This window comes from Bicyclus anynana, chromosome 8 (genome assembly GCF_947172395.1).
Source record: "Bicyclus anynana chromosome 8, ilBicAnyn1.1, whole genome shotgun sequence".
NCBI classification, from domain to species: Eukaryota; Metazoa; Arthropoda; class Insecta; order Lepidoptera; family Nymphalidae; genus Bicyclus; species Bicyclus anynana.
The window spans coordinates 2,207,516-2,228,474 of record NC_069090.1 but is presented as its reverse complement, the minus strand read 5'-3'; the positions used below and the strand labels follow the sequence as shown (position 1 = coordinate 2,228,474).

The window sequence follows — 20,959 nt, the reverse complement described above, 5'->3', positions numbered from 1 at the left end:
CGCCATCTGTCATCGTGTTTGACAGTTGACAGTGAGACGGTTTAAAAATAGAACGATTTCAAAGGCGCGCAGCCGTGCGCTTAGGGAAAGTCATAATAATTTATTGAAAACCAAGTTGGAAACTGTAATATAAAGGACACGATATGGAAAAAGGATATGCCAAGCACCATTCACCTACACTGATGACTGAAGTTTAGTTGTCTCATTAGCGCCACGGTAAAAGGGCCGAACTCCGGACAAAAGTCCAGCTTCCAGTAGAACGGAAATATTGCTCATGTTTAAAAAATAATTATATTAAAATATTTCTTTTAAAAATATGGCTGTTATTATTTTACCCATAAATGTATGTACCCAGTGACGTGCACTTCATAGAGGAATATAAGTTACGCTTACCTTATTATGCGTATACATACTTGGCTACCATACTTGCTTATGGTAGGAACAAAGGCCTTTCAGCTTTCAATAAACGACGTGTGTCTGACTATCGCAGGCTCTTAGTCCATAAAGTCTTTCTACTTACTTATATTACTTACTTTCTTTATTGTTTGGGTTGTTTACATAGTCAAAAATATTTTATCTTCTATAAACATAAGTATAATAATATAATAAGTATATAAGTATATACTACAAAAGGCAGTGATTCTTGAGCCCTGACCACCGGTTGCTTGGGCACTCAAATGTCCCGCAGCGGGAGGGAGAATTATTTTTTATGAATTTATTAAAATGTTTTGTATTTTATACTTATATTGTTAAAAATTAAAAAAAAAAGCAGAAATAGATATATGAAAAAAAAAAGATGCGTCAACTGTAAACAGAACTATCTCGCCTTATCAAGAAAAGAAGGTCATTGAAGTGAAATGAAAACCAGAAATATAACTAATACCTGAAATGCACTGACTACTCTGAGGAATCAAATTACAAACCTGGATTTAAGAAGGAATTTTGCATTAAATACAAGTTAAAAACTTTGTGCAAGCCAATATCAATGTGCTTATACCATTGTATTTACGACAGAACCAGCAGATACTTTTTGAACTCTGTTCATCTTAATTTCATGGGGTCATAAATGTAAATGATAAACAAAATGAACCCAATACAGATCCTTGGGTGACCCATACAACGCTCGCTTGGCTTTTGTACTTTCTGAATTCTATTTATCATATCTTCAACTAGTTACAGGGAGGCCTAACCAAATTTCTGCATTTTATTTAAATTTCATTTCATAAGAACATTAATGTAAATGATAAACAAAAACGGCCCCAATAGTAACCCTTGGGTGCACCTTGATTTTACCAAAGACCGCTCGCTTGGCTCTTGTACTTTATGAATTCTATTTGTCTTAACTTCAACTACTCGTAGTTATTACAATAGGGACAGGGATGCCTCACAGCAGCCGCCCCGCAGCGGTATGCCGTATGAACCAAACCGCAGCGGTCGGACCGGGTGTGTATTAACCCGTAATTACACGAATTGTTGTGGTAGACACACAACTGTTGTGTAATTCACTGTAATCAAAAGCGATTCCGCACCGGGAGGAATTTGATTCACATACCTGTACCCATAGTATGGGACGTGGACCCTCTTGATGGGTAATAGTCAATAAAACGAAATTACAGTGAAATTACGGTCACTACAACGCCAATGGCCAAGATCCTTATGGATTAAGCCTCTTCTACTGGTTAGGACGTCAGAAGCCAATGCAAGTTCAAATGCCAAGCAGTTGGTAGGTACTTTTTACCTACCAAATAAAACTAGAAAACGTTGTAATAGTTCTAGAGCTATATACGTATATGTATTATATATTTTAATAACATGTAATATATTTTTTTAACTGCTTTTTGCTTCACGATTTAATATCTCATCTAAAACGCATTACCCGTAATACAGAGTGACGAAAGGAGAGAAGTGGCTTTTTGTATGACAGTAAAAAAGGCCAGCGGAGATTATAATATTATGTAGTTAATCTTTTAAATCGTATCATACTCGTAAGTAGCAAACAAATTGTAGTTAGGGACTATTACAAATTAGATTTTCAAAACTATGAGTATATAATAGAGTAAGTATAAATAATACTTTAGGCTTTAACTGCAATCTCATATGATGTTAATCATAGTCTTTTAAATATATATATATTCTAAGATAAAGTTAAATAATACAAAATTGCAATTATTTATGCAATTTTTTATTCTCTCATTTATTTATTTGTCCTTTTTTATTTAATTTTTAACAATGTTTATAAAATACAAAAAGCTATAACAATTTATTCAACTCTTCCGCTGCTGGACATTTGTTTGCCTAAGCAACCAGTGGTTAGGGTTCCAGAATGAGGAACCTTCTCACAATACGCGCTGTCTTTGCCTTCTATATCCGACCCTTGACCCAACAGTTGAACGAAAGCTGTTGGTCGACCATTGACTGAAAGGATTATTGGAACAATAATAGTTGACTCAACTAATAGGTACTAACTATTAATTAGTAGTCAGTTCTAGACTTTACAAGGTCTATGATATTTATGAACACAGACAGAAATGATATGAAATAATATGTAATTGTGTACAAATTGTAGGACGGGCGGCTCGCAGTGCCCAATTTATTTCATTACCTTCACTGAATTAACTATCACCTTCGGAGGTCGGTACCCTGTTCGCCTAAATAGCCTCCTGCCTACCAGAGATTTTCTATATTATGTTCTTTTGTTCTTACGTACCTACTATGAGTAGTACAGATGTAGGAAGGAGGAGTAAAGGTTAAAGATAATTCTACTACAACGATCAGTACCATGCGATCCTGATAAAGACCGCAACGGACGGTTTCACGTGTTTTTCGAGGCATAAGTGATGTAGTACCTTCCCAATTTCGGGTTTCTACTGAGAAATTCATGGAATAAGTAATTCAATATTTTATATCTGGCGCGAGATTTGTTATCAGAATTTTATTCTGAACCCCAATAGCAGAAGGATACTTACGAGACCAACGAGGCTTGCATATAAAAAAATTGCAAATAAATAAATAAAAGACACGACTACAATATTTTATTTAAATACTAATTGAAGTTCATAAACGAGTCACCAAATACTTAAACTGATTACAAATAAATATTTGTCGAGTGGGTAACAAGCCGCGGCGCGCTCCTAAAAAGATATACCATATTGAGACCACTTTTTGGGTCGAAACATAATGAGTGTCCGGATTTATACGACTCATACACTGTGAATATGAAATTGGTCCAGATGTTTCCAATTTATTCATTTCACACCCGATCCAAAGGTAAAAATGAAAAACATAAAATGAAATAACTGATGAAATACACGGGATTATATTAGGTATCAACTATCAACCGGTGCATTCAAAAAGCTAGCGGGTTATAGGCAATATAACGCTTGCCAAAGTACCAGACCACAAGGTCAAAATTACTGCGGATGTTCTTCATTAAGTTTACCCTAACTTAATGTCAATAGGTTACATGATATCACTTATTAATTACTTACTCGTTTATCCTTTATCTATCACAACATAAGTATTATAATTAAATTAATTAATCGAGTATCCGACACCGAGTAGGTATTGTAAAGGGATAAATTAAAAGAACAGTAAAAGAACCCAAAAAAACAATAGGTGTTTGTCTAAGATAATCTTCATACTAACAACTTTCATGCGATTCGCATGAAAGAGACTAAATGTGGAAAAATGCAATATAATATTGATCGTTGTGTTTAAGATGCCCTATTTTAAAGCATAAGTATTGCTTTCATTTGCAGTCTGCGTTATATCTTTATACTCTATCGTTTAATTGTTGTAAGTTTATTCGAGAAAATAAAAATTTAATCTCAATCCTCATTCAGACTTCGCGTCCAGGCTATTCAGGTGTTTGAATATTTGTTTCGAGCAGCAACCCTATATCTTCTCCGAGGAGTATCGCTTGATGAAATGTATCCAATCGAATAAACGAAAGAAGAGACTGTAATTATACCGGATATCGATTGAAAAACTCGATATCGAGTGTTTTCTCCAATGACTGTGCAGATGAAAAATTTTCCAATTTTCCAAGCGCATTGCATATTTTTTTTTCTTTTCCCTCGAATCTGTGAGTGGACTTGATTAGAGTTTGCGCCTAAAAAAATACATTCAATGGGACGGACGTTTCAACATAATTTCTTTTATTTCCTACTAGCGGACTACTAGCGGTTTCGTCCGCGTCAAACTCGATGTAAACTTTCAACTACCTCTACTCTACCTACCCTACCCCTACAAAAAAAAAAGTATCCTAAATTTCAAGCTAAATCGGTTCAGCCGTTCTTGAGTTATAAGTGGAGTAACTAACACGACTTTCTTTTATATATATAGATTACGAAGTATAGTAGATACCTGCGACTTCGTTCAAACGGAAAGGCATCCGCGAAAAAAAGAATCCAATTTTCAAATTCAAATTTCTGTATTCCATTCGCCCAACTCGAAGTTGAAATAAGCATTTGACGAAAATTTAAATGTCGTGTAATTAAAAAAAATAGCACTACTTAATGGCTGTTAATAATCATTACAGAGTCAATCACTATCACCGTAAGCCCCTCATAACAGCACCATTGTGGGTAAAACTTCCATGTCTTCTCTCCCATAAAGAGGCCTGAGGGCTAATTTACTAACTTTGACGTATGTTAGTTGGCTGTTGACATAATTATACGAAATTGAGATTCTATGTGACAAACGTCACCCAGTGCCTACTGACAATCCCTCCACCCGGTACCTACTGTATGATATCAATCGTGGATATCATACAGTAGGTAGATGACATTTCTCAGTTGATTAGATGTTTATTTTAACAGATTGCCAATAAAGATCAAATTAGTGAAATAACCAGTTGGTCCTGTAGTGGGACATTAAAATAATGATTTTTTTTATTCTTTACAAGTTAGCCCTTGATTACAATCCAGTCAATATGACAATGATGAGCAGTAGTTAAAGTAAAATGATAAATGGGTACCTTCTGACGAGTAGCAGTTAAAGTGAATAATGTATGACCACTCACCATAAGAAGAGTAAACAGCCAAGGACAACAGTAGCACCACCCTCAGCAGCACGCCGCCGACGCGCACGCGCAGAACGTTGAGCACAGCCATAGCGAGCACTACACTAGCACTACCACCGCACTATCACATAATACTGGGGACTTCGGTTTGCGTCTCTGCGGAGTCCTACTGCGGACTTGTTCGAGCCTCATCCGTTTGCTCCACCACCTGAAACAAAACGAGACAAATATTAACTAATATCAAACGCCACGCGGTTTTACCAACGTAGTAACGATTCCCGTGGGTATACGGAGGTAAAATATATGCCAGTGACACTCACAAATAACGTGGGTTTCTGTTGGCAAAAGAATTTTCAAAATCGGTTCAGTAGATCCAGAGATTATTTATTTCAAGTAGGCTCAGTTTACAAGCACTTTTGAAACGTCAGTTGACTATTTGTAAAGATTCTACCACCTCTACAACATCACAAAAGTACCTTCTTTATAATATTAGTATAGATTTAATCTAAGGTAAAAAGGTAATTTTTTGTTTGATAGAAATACTGTTAGCTTTTCATTGGTGAACAATTACTTCAGCGATTGATTTTTCATCTTTCTGCAACATCATTGTTAATTCTGTTAAATTATGTACACGTATTTAAAAAAAAATCTTTAAAAGCGCCCGACAAAAGTGCTTACAAATAAAAACAATCCGGAAACACATCACAAAAGTCAAATTTCCGGAAAATGTATTAAGTACATAATAAGCACTATAGACAAACCCGTGTGTTCACATAGTTTGCACAATATCCGAGATCTGATATTGGCTTGATCTCTCAAATTACCCTCTTACCCCGAGAACTCACAAAAGAGCATCAACCGGCTTATACTACGAAATGCATAACGCAGGGATGCCAGTTTCGATAAAATCTTAAAAATTAATTGAATATCCATAAAGCCATGATTTAGTGATAAATACGACTCAAAACTGAGATGGTTATTTAAGAAATTAAAACTAACAACTTTGACATACTTATTTACTTAATTAAATACGAATTTTAACATTTCTTGTCTAGTTACTGGTCCAATTAATCATTTACGGATTCATTCAAATCAGTTTATTCTGTTACGGCTAAACCGATTTCTTTAATGATATTTTCATATATCGGCTTGACATACAATTCAAAATCAAGGCTATCAACTTTCATTATTTTAAACAGCATGACTAAATAGTAACTAGACTTTTAAAATAAGTTTTAATAACGTCTAAAAATTTTGTTTTAGGTACTTATTATTTTCAGTTGGCACCCCTGTCTTAAGGGTTGTTCAAAAGCAGTAAGTAACTATTAGCTCGGATGATACTGCACTACAGGATATCAAATTGCTTTATCCCACACAAAAGGAGACAGTGACGGTTGAAAGGTGAGTTTAATGGTTTCCGAGATGTTTTGTCATGGCAGCTAAATTAAATTTTGTTATGTTTCAATGTGTATTCTGTTTGCTATTGCTTGTTTATCGCAACGCATCAGTTTTTGTAGAATAACATGAATTATTTCCATCATTCAATAACTAAATACAACATTTTTCTGCAAAAATTAAATACAATATTTAAATTACTTAGCAAAATATTGTTTTTGTCTATGTGTATTTATTTTACTCTCATCTATTATCTATTGAATGATCAATGAAATCAATCACATGAGATTTACCAGACTATTGAGGGTAAACATCAAATTACAACATTTAAATAAAATAAAAAGTTAAGAAAACAAAAATAAAATGATAACTCTTCGTTATTGGGTAAAAAAATATACAATCAAGAAGCTGACAACCCTATTCCACAGGTTATTAGTGCTTCAAAAGCATTAGTGTAAAGGATACTACATTTTATAATATCAAATTACTCTATAAAAGCACAATGCCGTGTAGTATGAGAGGCGGTTCACAAAATCCCAAGGTGAATGAACCATATCAAAGGGAGCTGTTTGAAAGGGCCTGTCCGCTGTTGACAGGTGGACTAAGTATTCTTTTCATGCGAAGAACAAAGTAGGTATAGTTAACCGCTTTATAAATGCTCTGAAGGTATTCAGAATAGCAAGTGTGAATAGCATTTCCTTTTTTTCCGATTCCAAAAAAAAGGAAGTTTGAATCCGTAGTGCGGTGTGTAGGTGTTTTAGCGATAATATAATCAACACAATTTTTAGTTAGATTTGAGCCGAATATGTAACAGTAGAATTCATAGACGTTGAAGGGGCATCCCCCGGAGGATCATTCACCCGTTGAATGTCAAATTCTCAAACAAATAGAGGTTAAATTCGACACTCAGCGGCTGAATGATCCCTGGGGGTGCCCCTACTAAGTCTTTGAATTCCACTCTTAGTCGTCCTACCTATCGTAATCGCGTACAGATCGCCTTATTTCCATATTTATGTCGTTATTGATTAACAGATTACAGACTTCCATTGTTACACAATGAATCCAAGAGTGAATTGTGATGACGTCACAGACACAACAACAAAAATATCTACTACCCACAATTTTCAAGACGTGGACTTCCACACTACAAAGACTAAATAATAACTTCAAAAGGAAATTTTCTCAACAAGGTCTTGATTTTCAATTACCGATGGATGGATTTAAGGCCAGTATATTAATAGGTATTAGTCGTACGCTTAAAAGATTAGACGCGATGACGTCAGAGGTTCTACTTTAACAAAATTATAGAGATGTTACGCCCACAATACTCATGATGTAGACTCCCACACTATAAAGACTAATGAATAATAATATCACGAGGGAAGTTTCTTAGCAAGGTTTTTATTTTCTCAAACCGACGACGGACGTAACTTATTTTACACCGAGCCGGAGGTAGAGTCAATACAAACCGACGTTTCAAAAGTGCTTGTAAAGTAAGTCTAATGAGTTTAGAATTTGAACTTACTATAGGATGCAATAATGTCAGAGGTTCCAATTAGCAAATTTACACATACAACGTCTACAATCTTTATGATGTGGACTCTCATACTATGAAGACTAATGCAGTAATTATTTTACTCCATTTTCCCCGTATTTTTGTTTCATCTCGAGCGCCTCGGGGTGGAGAGAATATACTTAATAATTAACTAATTGTATTATTCCGTGTATTTGTAAAATCATATGTTTTTCAGATTTATAAGATAATAATCTATCTAAGTATAACATAGGGACTTGATATGCAAAATGAAACTAAACGAAATGCTTTACGAGTATAACCGTGAAGATCTAAATTCGATGCCCAGCTTAATATAAATTATTGACATTATATTTTCGGAAATGGTCTTGTTAGATGGTGTAGTTCGGGTTAAAGATTTATTTATTCAAAAAATGGTGTAGTTGAGCCATTGAATATATCTACCAGTTTGGGGGTGACTTAAGGGTGTCAATTTTTATTTATTCATCAAATGAAATCAACACTCGGCCAACTTTAAACATCAATTACTCATTGTTTTGTTGTCATTGAAAAAAAAATTTCTAAATCAATCATGGACCAAGGCGTGCAGTTAATACCACAAACCCACTGAGTATCTTTTATACACATTTCCGAAGCATATTTATTATTATTTAAAAGAGTTCCAAGAAGGGTTCCAGGGATGTTTGTTTTTCGTTTCGAATCATTTCTTATCAAGAACAAAAATACGCATAGGTATGATTATCAACAAAGCTTAACATTAAATAGGGCTAAACGTAGGTATAAATGGAATGTGAACGAACCCTAACACAAAGTACTAGCAGACAACCCGTGATTTAGAAAACGGGGATAAAATATAGCCTATGTCACTCACAAAAAAGTGACTTTCTATTGGTAACAGAATTTTTATAATCGGAGTAGAGATTATCCCCTACAAAAGACAAAACCTCTTTATAATATTAGTACAAAGACACACTTCGGTATTAAATATAATGTGAATGAACCCTAACACTATTTAGGGCAAAAGCACACGTAATATAAATGAAATGTGACCCAGCCCTAACATATAACAGAAACAACGTTCAAAAGTTGTTCAGTAACGAGACAGGCACTAATTATTTCGCCGGGCTATATTTTTAAAACATACCCTCGGAAGACGCCGCGGGTCATGTTGTGAGCCCAATTTCTCTTGTTTCACGTTATGTCAGCCACTGACGATCAAGTATTCTCACATGCCTGCAGCGCTAACGGCTAGTTAGCCGATAAAACTGATCGTGTGTTGGTCCAGAAGACAGTGTATGGCATCACGCAGGTCGTGTCCAACACACGATCAGTTGTATCGGATGTCCTGCCGTTAGCGCTGCAGGCACGTAAACTTATTGGATTGTGAGTGGCTAGCATTACATATTATAGACTAGCCTACGTCTAAAAATAACGATATTTCTTTCTTTCTTACGTCCTCGACTTTGTCCATAAAATTCAGTTTTATAAATACCCCGGTAACTATGGATTGTTGCGGGATAAAAGTAGCCTAATATTTTACAAAAACTGAAATCTTAAAGTGAAAGTCTCGGTAAAATTGGTTCAACCATTCCTGAGAATAGACTGGACAAACATACGAAATTTTTTAAAGTTTTTTTGTGTTTTACTATCGTGTAATATAAATAAGCATTTGAGAAAAAAGTTATTTTCATATCGTAGCTGAAGAAGTAAGAGTTTTTTAGAGGAGAGCTGAAGCGAGGAAATTCCCACGCTGTTTAGTACCTCCACATGTCAAGTACGTATTTACAAAGTTAAATTCACTTGGTTATTAATCTATATAATATATAATAGAAAGTCGTGTTAGTTACTCCACTTATAACTCAAGAACGGCTGAACCGATTTAGCTGAAAATTGGCAGGGAGGTAGTTTAGAGCCAGGAGAAGGACATAGGATACTTTTTTTTTGTAGGGGTAGGGTAGGGGTAGGGTAGAGGTAGGGTAGGGGTAGGGTAGGGGTAGTTGAAAGTTTACATCGAGTTTTACGCGGACGAAGTCGCGGGCGTCCGCTAGTCTCTTATAACAAAAGCACACACACGTGTTAATATGAGATACAAAGATATTATTTATTCTGCAAAAAAAGCAAATACTGAAACCACGGTAAGCATATAACCAAGAAAAAACTAATTATTCATAAACGGTTGGTTTCGTATCAAAAACACAAAATAATATATCATGTATATCTTGGGAGTTTTGAGAAAATTCTTGAAATTATATCCCGAATGTTATTTCTACGGCGCTGTGGGTGGATGGAATGACAACGTCTTGTAAAAATAGCGAACAATTTTTTAAACGTTATCTCAAACCATATTCCGTAGTGTAATTATCTATACAGTTAGGAAAATGCTATATAGAATTTTACATCATCCACATATGATATTACTTAGTACGTTCGTACGAGCAACTTTCTTGAGTGTAAACTAAATAAAGTATTTCAAGCAGAATATTATCCTTTACAGAAAACCATCAAATGTTGGTTGTCATTTTCTGCAACAGAGTCGGTGAATACAGATTAGCCTAAGCTAAACAACAAGTTCTATAATGAAATTACTATTGCTTTTTACAACTAGGTTCTGGTTGAACCTCCGTTAAGAAGAAACATCAAATCACCTCCGATAAAATGGCAGTCAGAGCAGAGGAAACACAATAATTTAACAAAAATGAGTTTTTTTAACTCTTTAGTTAAAAAAACTCATTTTTGTTAAATTATTGTGTTTCAACCATGACCTACCCTATGTAGTAACCGCAATGTTACTACATAGGGAATCTACTAAAAATTTTAATAAAAAAAATTCAACCGACTTCCAACTCAAAAATTAACCTAAACTAAAAAGCAAAAAATAACATCTTACCTATGTGCTACCTTCTGATCAGTTTGAAGGCGGTGCCAAGCCAGTGATGTTTTAATTCAAGCCGTTTAAATTACAAAATTTCTGTGGTTCTTTCAGAAACGGCTTTAATTAAAACATGACACTGGATTGGCACCGCCTTCAAACTGATCAGAAGGTAGCACATAGGTAAGATGTTATTTTTTGCTTTTTAGTTTAGGTTAATTTTTGAGTTGGAAGTCGGTTGATTTTTTTTTATTAAAATTTTTATTTTTTAATTTTTAGTGTTAGCACACCTACTGAGTGTGAACAAAAATTAATAAGCAATTAGTTGAAACGTTATTTTCTTATGATAAGTATCTAAGTCCTACAATCCCAATTTTAAAAATACTACCTTAAATCATATACAAAATTTCACTCCCCCTTTATCCACACGTAATATGAATATTCAGAAAAACGTGAAAGGTGACTGTCCTCCGTCTTCATCACCAGACCCCCTGTGCAGTCACTATCCATAGGGGTGGAAGGTTCTCATCAATATAAAATTTATCACGTCCAAACACAAGGTAGCTACTGTGAACCTTCGAGGAGTTCCCTTAACTCTCCTTCATCTTCATCACCAGACCCCTAATACAGTCACAACCTATCCAGGTGGAAAGTTCTCATCAATACAAAATTATCAAGTCAAAACACAAGGTAGCTACTATGAACCGTCGAGGAGTTCCCTTAACTATCCTTCGTCTTCATCACCAGACCCCTAATACAGTCACAACCCATCTACATGGAAAGTTCTCATCAATACAAATTTATCAAGTCCAAACACAAGGTAGCTACTGTGAGCCGTTGAGGAGTTCTCTTAACTGTGCTTCGTCTTCATCATCAGACCCTTAACACAGTCACAACCCATCTAGGTGGAAAGTTCTCATCAATACAAATAAATCAAACCCAAACAAAAGGTACCTGCTGTAAATCGTTGACGAGTTCCATCGTCTGTGTTTCGGCTCCATCATCAGACCAACTCCAGACCTTCATAAAATTGTATTGATTTAAAATACCTTATGGAAACACTAACAATCGCACTAGCCGTCTCTACGATTTTCGAAAGTTCCCCTCGATTTCTCCAAGATGCCATCATCAGATCCTGACATGAAAAAAATGGGACCACCCTGGAATCAAACCCTTCAAAACAAAAAAAGAATTTTCAAAATCGGTCCACAAATGACGGAATTATCGCTGACATACATAAAAAAAAAAAAAAAAAAAAAAAAAACATACATACAGCCGAACGTAGAACCTCCTCCTTTTTGGAAGTCGGTTAAAAATTGCCATTGTTTACAACTAAGTTTTCGATAGTGGCTAATAAATTTAGAGAACATCTTGAAATCGGGTATAATTTTAGACAGCTTAGTTCCAAGAAATGCCTCAGCATAAATTAAAAAGTTTTATTCTTCAGTAGGCCACGGTCGTGACCACTGTTTCGAAACTGACCAACCATCGAGTGATATAGCATGTCCGTACGGTGCCGTGCCGATAAAAAAATCGCAGTCAAAAAGGCCATGACGAGCAAACTGTAGTACAGCTAAACTGCGGTTCTACCGACTAAACATTTCGCCGTGGGCTTAAATATTACTTAGATAACGCAAAATATAACCTAGTCTTAGAAACATCTTAGATTTTAATTGAGGACATGTTCTGTAAGTTTTTCATTTTTGTCCCAAAAAATATGTTTTTTTGTAGTAAATAATAATATTAACTAGCTGATACCCGCGACTTCGTCGCGTGAAGTTCAATTTTTAACAAATCACGCGGAAATCATGTATTTTTGGGATAGAAAGTAGCCTTTACGTTGCTCTATAACCCCCTCTATCTTTCAGTGAAAATCACAAAAAAATACAGCTGTTTTAAGGACTATCCCGGACAATTAAACCTTAGACCTCCTTAAACCGACCCTGTCGCATAATTCTTAGCTGACGTCTACAACACCCCACCTCTTTGTCAGTGAAGTAGTTTTTCGTGATGAGTGGCCATTCGCTTTCATAATATACTTAGTACTTACTGTAAATAAAAAAAAAGTCATTTATTTCTTACAAAACTACTAGTTTACAAAGTTTGATTAACAAGTTAAGTTTATGTTTAGTTATTAGTATTGATACTTACTATATATGTATAAATTACAAATGCCTTAGCTCTATATAATGTAGTCTGTTGCCTCCAGAGTTTGGGTAAAAATAATTCATTGTTAAGTACAAATCTATCGGGGGAGTTAATAGAAGAATACGTTTTTCGAAAACCGTGATAGTTTTGTAAACCGTTTCGTACTAAAGCACATACATGCTAGTGCCCATTAAGTGCCTTTCGAAGAAGTTTCCTCAGTACAAAGGTTCCGTATAAAGAGGACAGTGTTGGTCAACAAAATGATTTATATACCTCCATTTTATTCCCTTTCCACCGCCATTTCACTTATCGGTGCCTTTCATCGTGTGTTTAGGGGTTCTGTATAATACAAAACTTTGTAGTATATGTATGTTTGTTTTTATGTCAGCGATTTTCTCAACAGCTAAGTACTAATCCAGTTTATATTTAAGATACTTATTATCTAAGATATTCATCTCTTTGAAGGCAGTTCTTCTTCAAATTAATTATATAAATACTTTGTAAGCAAACAATAGTTCTGCTTAAAACGGTACTCTTTTAAAAAAAAAATTAGTACAAAACAATACAATAATAAATATTAATCTAACTCTAATGATAGTCTTGTAAACCTTAAGACCCTAAGGTTTTAAGGTTTACAAGACTATCATTACTTACCAGACCTAAACTTGAATTAATCTTAAATCGAAAGTGAATAAAAATAAAAAAATATAAAAGTCGCTTATTTTAAGTAGGCGTAGTTTACAAAGACTTTAGAAACGTCCAAGATTGATTATTTATAAAGACTCTATCAGCGGTTCGGAAGGCAAGAACCAAAATCCACAACCAAAATTCCAAGCGGAGTCGCAAGCGTCGACTAGTTTCCAACATTAGACGGTTTATGGATGAATGTAGATGGAACTAACGAGTGCTCGGCGCTTCGAAGTCATTTAAAAGTATTTTAATGATCATAAATCATTTTAAGCACACGGTAATCGGTTTTCACGCCTATTGTTAGTATAAATAGGTCTTTGTTATTTTTGACGAGGCGCATCATAAGCTTAGAAAAATGTTTGTAATGCCTTATAAATATACTAGGCAATAATATTTTCCCATGTGCATAAATTGTATATCAATTTATACTAATGAAAGATAGTAGTAATGAAGTATAGTTTGTGAGGTTGTAGAGGGGTAAGTTCTGGGCACATTTTGAAAATTCTTTTACGAATAGGAAACCATTGTTGAGTGTTATAGGCTATTATAATTATTATCCCCGTATTCCCATAGTAATGGCAAATACGCGGTAGAAACCCGGTGAGTCATAATGGAATCTTGACAAAAAAAAAACCAATTTCATAGAACACAACGATGCACCTACTACATACACTATGAAGCGAAAAATAACATTAACAATAACAATACCGTATTCGTGATCTATCCATGTACTGATCGGTATCAAGGCGGTGCCAAGCCAAAGTCTCTTTCAGCTTCCAAAATTTAACCCAAAGGACACCCACAGAAAATAAATTATGAATGATGCTTACCTAATACGAGTATTGGCAGCGACCTGCACTTCATAGTCGTGGATACAAAAATGATGTGTCTTCCCGAATAACTTATTATGAAGCTTACTATAGGTACCTATTGGGAAACTAAATTTTCTATTTTGTTTAATCTGAACCAGTGCATACTCTAGTTAATAACATTATGCACACCATTGAGTATAGGGCTATTTAACGAATCACACTACTAAACGAAAGTTTGTATGTAAGTGTATGTGTAAGTATGTATGTTTGTTCCTCCTTTACGCTGCGGCTACTGAAGCTATTTGACTGAAATTTGAAATGGAAATAGATTTTACTCTGGATTAACACATAAGCTACTTACTTTTATCTCGGAAATATCCTAGGCTTCCGCGGGATTTGTGAAATACTTAATTGCACGCGGACGAAGTCGCGGGCGTCCGCTAGTAGTGAATATATTTAAGTGTATAATCGAGAGTTTAGTTATTGAATCTATACTAATATTATAAAGCTGAAGAGTTTGTTTGAACGCGCTAATCTCAGGAACTACTGGTCCGATTAGAAAAACTCTTTCAGTATTAGATAGCCCATTTATCGAGGAAGGCTATAGGTTACATAGTATCCCCGTATTTCTACGGGAACGGGAACCACGGGGGTTAAACCGCGCGACGTCAGCTAGTAGAGATTATATTTTAGAGTGCTAGTTTCTCCGTAACGTGTCTCTGATCATCTTCCGAGAAGATGGCCGTAAATCTAAACAACTGGGAGGCGGTGACACTTCAAAGGGTCGACAAATAAACACGGCGACGTGACGGTTCGTTCACAGGAAAATATTATATTTGTTTTTTATTGTAATAGTTGGCAGAACAGCCAGGTGGCCCAGCAGTAGGTCTACGATTCGCGCCACGACATATCGTGAAAAGATATAGACACAGTCGACCACTAGCGGCCGAACCAGAAGTGCGCTTTCGTCCCAACTTCCAACGCATAAAAAAAAATTACTTTTCAGTTTAGTCGGTAGTATTTTATGTTTATGAAGTCGGTTGAATTTTTTTTCATTAAAAACCATTCAAATTATTCTAGCCCAATCACAAGATTATATTATATTTCATTCAAGAGGTTCATTTCCTGTCGGGGCTCTAACGATTTTTGAAAGTTACACTCGGTTACTCCAGGTCCCATCATCAGATCCTGACATGATAATAATAGGACCACCTCAGGAGTATATTAAACAAAAAATAATTATTCAAATTCAAAGACGTCTTCGAGTAATCAGGATAATATGAAACATAATATGAAAAAAAAAACATACTCGAATTGAAAGCGTCTTCCTTTTTCTGAATTCGGTTACAAAGACACGCTGTTGGTCGACAATATGTCATTTTATTTTTTACATTATATTTTATTACTACCATTGGTTCGGAAGGCAGATTCTGCTGAGAAGAGCCGGCAAAAACTCAACTCTTGCTCTTTTGAAATCCTAATTTATTACTATATTTATTATCATTACCTACATAAAATAACTAATTCTACTTCTTATGTGAAGGTAAATAGCTCATTGGCAAGCGATTCGAACTCTAGACCACTCTGATTAAAGTCCCTTTCCCGTAAAGCTATTAAGGCCTAAATGATATAATAATGCATGTTTAATTATATGTTTTAACTTATTAGAACACTCAACTCGATTGACAACACATGATTGATGGCATCGGTGTAATCAGCTAAAAAGCACCCCCACCCGACCGATGCCCAAATCGTTTTTTAATTCATCCCCTATCACTTACATTGTATGTCAATATCAATTGACATTAATACGGGACACTGGATAGTGGATAGGTACCAGTACATTGTTGTTGTGGACTATAAATTTTATTAGATCTGATTAGAACACAATACCTTGTTTAGGAGATGCGAGGTCAGTGACGGATGAACGTGATAGGTCTTGGTGTATCTATATAGGTTACATAACGAATAGATTTTGTCGCATTATTGAAGACTAGCGGACGCCCGCAAGTTTGTCCACGTGAATCTAGTTTCTCACAAATCCCGCGAGAACCATGGATTTTTCCGGGATGAAAAGTAAGCCTATATGTTAATCCAGAGTAAATCTATTTCCATTCCAAATTTCAGCAAAATCGCTTCAGTAGCCGCAGTGTAAAAGAGGAACAAACATACTTACACACTTACACGAAATCTCGCCTTTATAATATTAGTGTGAAGTGTGATAGTGTGATGCTTGGAGGTATACGGTCCAATAGGGATGATAGCAGTTTTTTAAATTGTATATAAATTATAAGTAAATAGTAAAGCAATTTAGTAAAAGTAACAGGGTATCTGCGATCATTACTTTCGGAGTTACAGGGATTTAAAGGGTCAGATTTGCGGCGCTGCCGCGGATCCCTGAAAAACGCCCCATACAAAATGGTACGAACTTATGACGTCGTAGGCAATTAATGATCGTTAGATTTGTATGGGCGTTTAAACAAAATTACTAATATCTTTGTTATTTCTGCGTTTATGTTTATAGTTCACATATTAAAAAATGTCACATTTAATGTAAGGAATCTAAAACTGTATGAATTTTCATCTAATTACGATAAATGATTTTTAATAGATTTTGAAATTTTATAATCTTATTTATTTTGCAAATATCCAGTCAATCTTTGCTTTTTATGTATAAATAAGTTAACATTTGACCTTATTTACCCGAATGTATCATAAAAATCAATATATTCATCATCCCCATTCTGTTTTACAGAAATCCCCCAGTAACTATAATTTTCTGAGCTACAATGTAACCCCATATACTGCTCCAAGCTCCAATTTACACCTATACCAAAATTCATCAATATCTGCTCTGCGGATTAGCCGTTAAAAGGTAATAGACAGACTAATTTCCGCATACAATATAGAGGGATAAATGGCTAGCTGTTAGTTTTGGTAAACATAAATTATAAACAAAATAACGAATGAAATATTAGGTATCTATACATCTATACTAATATTAAAATTAGTGAAGGAAAACATCGTGAGGAAACCTGCACGCCAGAGAATTTCTTAATTCTCTGCGTGTGTGAAGTCTGCCAATCCGCATTGGGCTAGCGTGGTGGACTATTGGCCTAACCCCTCTCATTCTGAGAGGAGACTCGAGCTCAGCAGTGAGCCGTATATGTGTTGATAACGACGATGACGATACTAATATTATAAGGCTGAAGAGTTTGTTTGTTTGACTGGACGCACTAATCTCAGAAACTGGTCCGATTTGAAAAATTCTTTCAGTGTTAGATAGCCCATTTATCGAAGAAAGCTATAGGCTATATATCATCCCCGTATTCCTATAGGAACGGGAACCACGCGGGAGAAACCGCGCGGCGGTAGCTAGTCTAATATATTGTTTAATTATTATCAAACAAACATACAACCCAGTTAAACTCACAAAGAGCCAATAGAGGCATTAATTAACCAACACGCGCCAGACAATTGTAACAACACAAAGGAAACACATAATTACTTACTTACACATTCAAAATTATCCACACAAATAATGTCACACTTGCACGTAATTCTTATTAAGTAGGTAATATTTTTAATTTAAGTCGTGATAGCCCAGTGGATATAACCTCCACCTTTAACTTTTGAGTTGTGTGCATTTCATGAAAATTAAATATCACGTGTCTCAAACGGTGTAGGAAAAAATCGTGAGGAAACCTGCATACCAGAGAATTTTCTTAATTCTCTGCGTGTGTGAAGTCTGCCAATCCGCATTGGGCCAGTGTGGTGGACTATTGGCCTAACCCCCTTTCATTCTGAGAGGAGATTCGAACGATAATAACGAAGTAATATTTCCATACTAATATTATAAATTCGAGAATCAGTTACCTTGTCACGGTGAAACTGAACCGTTTTGAATGGAATTTGATTTAGATATAAATAGGACTATGGAGCAAAACATAGACTACAATAAACGAGATTGTTTTGCCGTTTCTAAAGATAATCGTACGGAACCCTTAGTGCGCGAGTCCGATACGCACTTGGTCGGTTTTCGTCTTCCTTGTTCAAAAATACGACCTTGGGCCATCCACTCGACCAGCACAAGTGATGACCCTACTCGTGACCTGCGAGGCAGCGATACAAAAAAATGTACGCAAAGGGGGTAGTTATACAAAAATGCAAATCCGGCGGACGTTTACCGAAAACCGTCGCGACCCCGTAACCTTATTCTTTTTTTAAGTGAGACCAAGTTTGCCCTTAGTAAAAGAACTATGAAAGTGATGTTTAAGAATGTACACCAAGCAATATCGATATATAGAATATTCGATAATATTAATAACTAATGTCTTGTTTTGTTTTTGTTAAATGTTTAATTAATAACAGTGCATATTACGAATCTGATGACGTTTGCTTAGTTGAATAGCTGCCCGAGGTTATCATAGTAAAATATTTCATTTATGGCTAAAAATAGTACAAAATATGATGGGATATCTACCAGTGACGAAGGATGGAATTTAGATAAAGGTAAGCCGTCCCAAAGAAAAAAAAAATCATACAGTGTGATTTGTATCACGCTGTATGAATTTCTCATATTATAATCTAGATACAGTACAACAATTTTAAGGTTAAGGTAACTAACTCGACGGGAATCGACTTGCATGTACTCTTCGCCGCTGATATCTACATATTTTCATGTTTATTATGTTGAGTTGAGTTGAGTTTTTCTCTCTACCACGCGATGGACCTGATACCCGCACAGTGAATCCATGGAATGCTAAGATATTCGTCTCTATCAATGCTTCGGATTCTTTATTTCCTGTAATACACTGAAGTTTTAATCACCGGTAAAGTTTAAGATTTTTGCTTATCTTTGCAGAAACGTATGACACTACAAAAGCAAATTATTCGTATGCAGCTTAAATGTTAAGAAAAGTAATCTTATTTTGTAAAAACTAAATAATACCCCGAATTTTGCTTATTCATATATACTAAACCCAAAGACACAGGTATTCAATATTAACGTCTAGAATTCGAACACCGAGACACACCAATTGAACTTTAGTGCCTTATTTTATTACAGCTAATATAATATTCAAGACGTGACCAATAAAACGACAGTTCACTTATATTCAGCGCTAAATAATGGCCTTTGAGCGATTTAAATTATCTCAGCCCGAGATTAAGTTTATCTGCGAAGGATTATTGCTTGTAATTCGGTACTGCATACTAATCACATTGCCAATGGAGGTGGACTATAACGGGATGGTCTAACGATTTTACGTAAGTATTAATATTGCTAACTATATTGTGTTATTCGATCTTTATTGGTGCTTTACAGTGAAATTTGGTTATAAACTGTAACGGGGCGGTGAAATTGTTGGGAGCGACTATTTATCGAGGTCTAAACTAAAAACAATGACTATTTGAATACTCGGTATGTTTACAACGTGTTAAAATCAATATACTTAATTTTATGCGGTTTTTCAACAACATTTCATTAAAACTGCGTCATCTACACTGAATTTGATCATAACTTTATTAATAGTTATTAATAACAACTCATCAACCGTTAAAACAAATAAAAGAGCTAAAAAGAGACTTATATGTTTTGTTGTGTTAGTTTCTGGTCAAATAAGTCATGTTTTAAGAATTATTTTTATCAAAACCAGATTACAGTGCTAATCAAAAAAAAATTAAGCTGTTATTTAGTTAAATATTCTGATTACTCCAGTAGAATGCTAAGTAAAAAAAGCTATTTCATTAATTAACTATTTAATAATACTATCTTTTGATGTGTTACTTTCGTGTAAAGTAAGTCATGTTTTAATAAGATTTACTTTCAACGAAGCCAGATTACAGTGCAAATCAAACATTACTTTGAACCTGTTAAAATTTCCTGGTTACTCTTGAAAGAATAGAATGTAAAGTAAAAAGAAAAAAACTTTTTAATAAATTAACATAAACGAAGACTATCGACATCACGGCCCCATCCCTACCCCATTCACCTGTATAATTTGAAGGGTGCTCCAAACCTCTCGGCGCCGCTGCCCTGTCTTTCTTTTTGCAAGCGCGTTCACAAAGAGCCTTTAAAGCCCTGTATGCTAAACGCGTTACTTTATCATGGTGCCCATCTAACGGTAGCGTGCATTGTAAACTTTCGAACTTTCGATATTACAAACAGTAATCTATCTTAATATATATAAATCTCTTAATATATATAATGTCACAATGTTTGTCCTCAATGGACTCCTAAACCACTAAATCGATTATAATAAAATTCGCACTCCATGTGCAGTTCGTTCCAACTTGAGAGATAGGATAGTTTAAATCTCAAATTATAGTCGCAATTTTTATTTATTGCTAATTATATTTGTCTCTATAATTATAAAAGAAAGTCGTGTTAGTTACTCCACTTATAACTCAAGAACGGCTGAACCGATTTAGCTGAAAATTGGCAGGGAAGTAGTTTAGAGCCAGGAGAAGGACATAGGATACTTTTT

The 20,959-nt window shown here is 35.0% G+C and overlaps 1 protein-coding gene across 3 annotated transcripts in view; it reads right to left on the bottom strand.

Moving 5' to 3' along the window:
* Nucleotides 1-20,959, bottom strand: part of LOC112045140 (uncharacterized) — a 219,469-nt gene that overhangs the window by 175,405 nt on the left and 23,105 nt on the right. For all 3 annotated transcript variants that reach the window (XM_052883154.1, XM_052883153.1, XM_024081224.2), the window contains one exon: nucleotides 5,024-5,231. In XM_052883154.1, coding sequence (XP_052739114.1) covers nucleotides 5,024-5,114 — 91 coding nt within the window. In that variant the 5' untranslated portion in view covers nucleotides 5,115-5,231. The remainder of the gene's footprint in view (nucleotides 1-5,023; nucleotides 5,232-20,959) is intronic.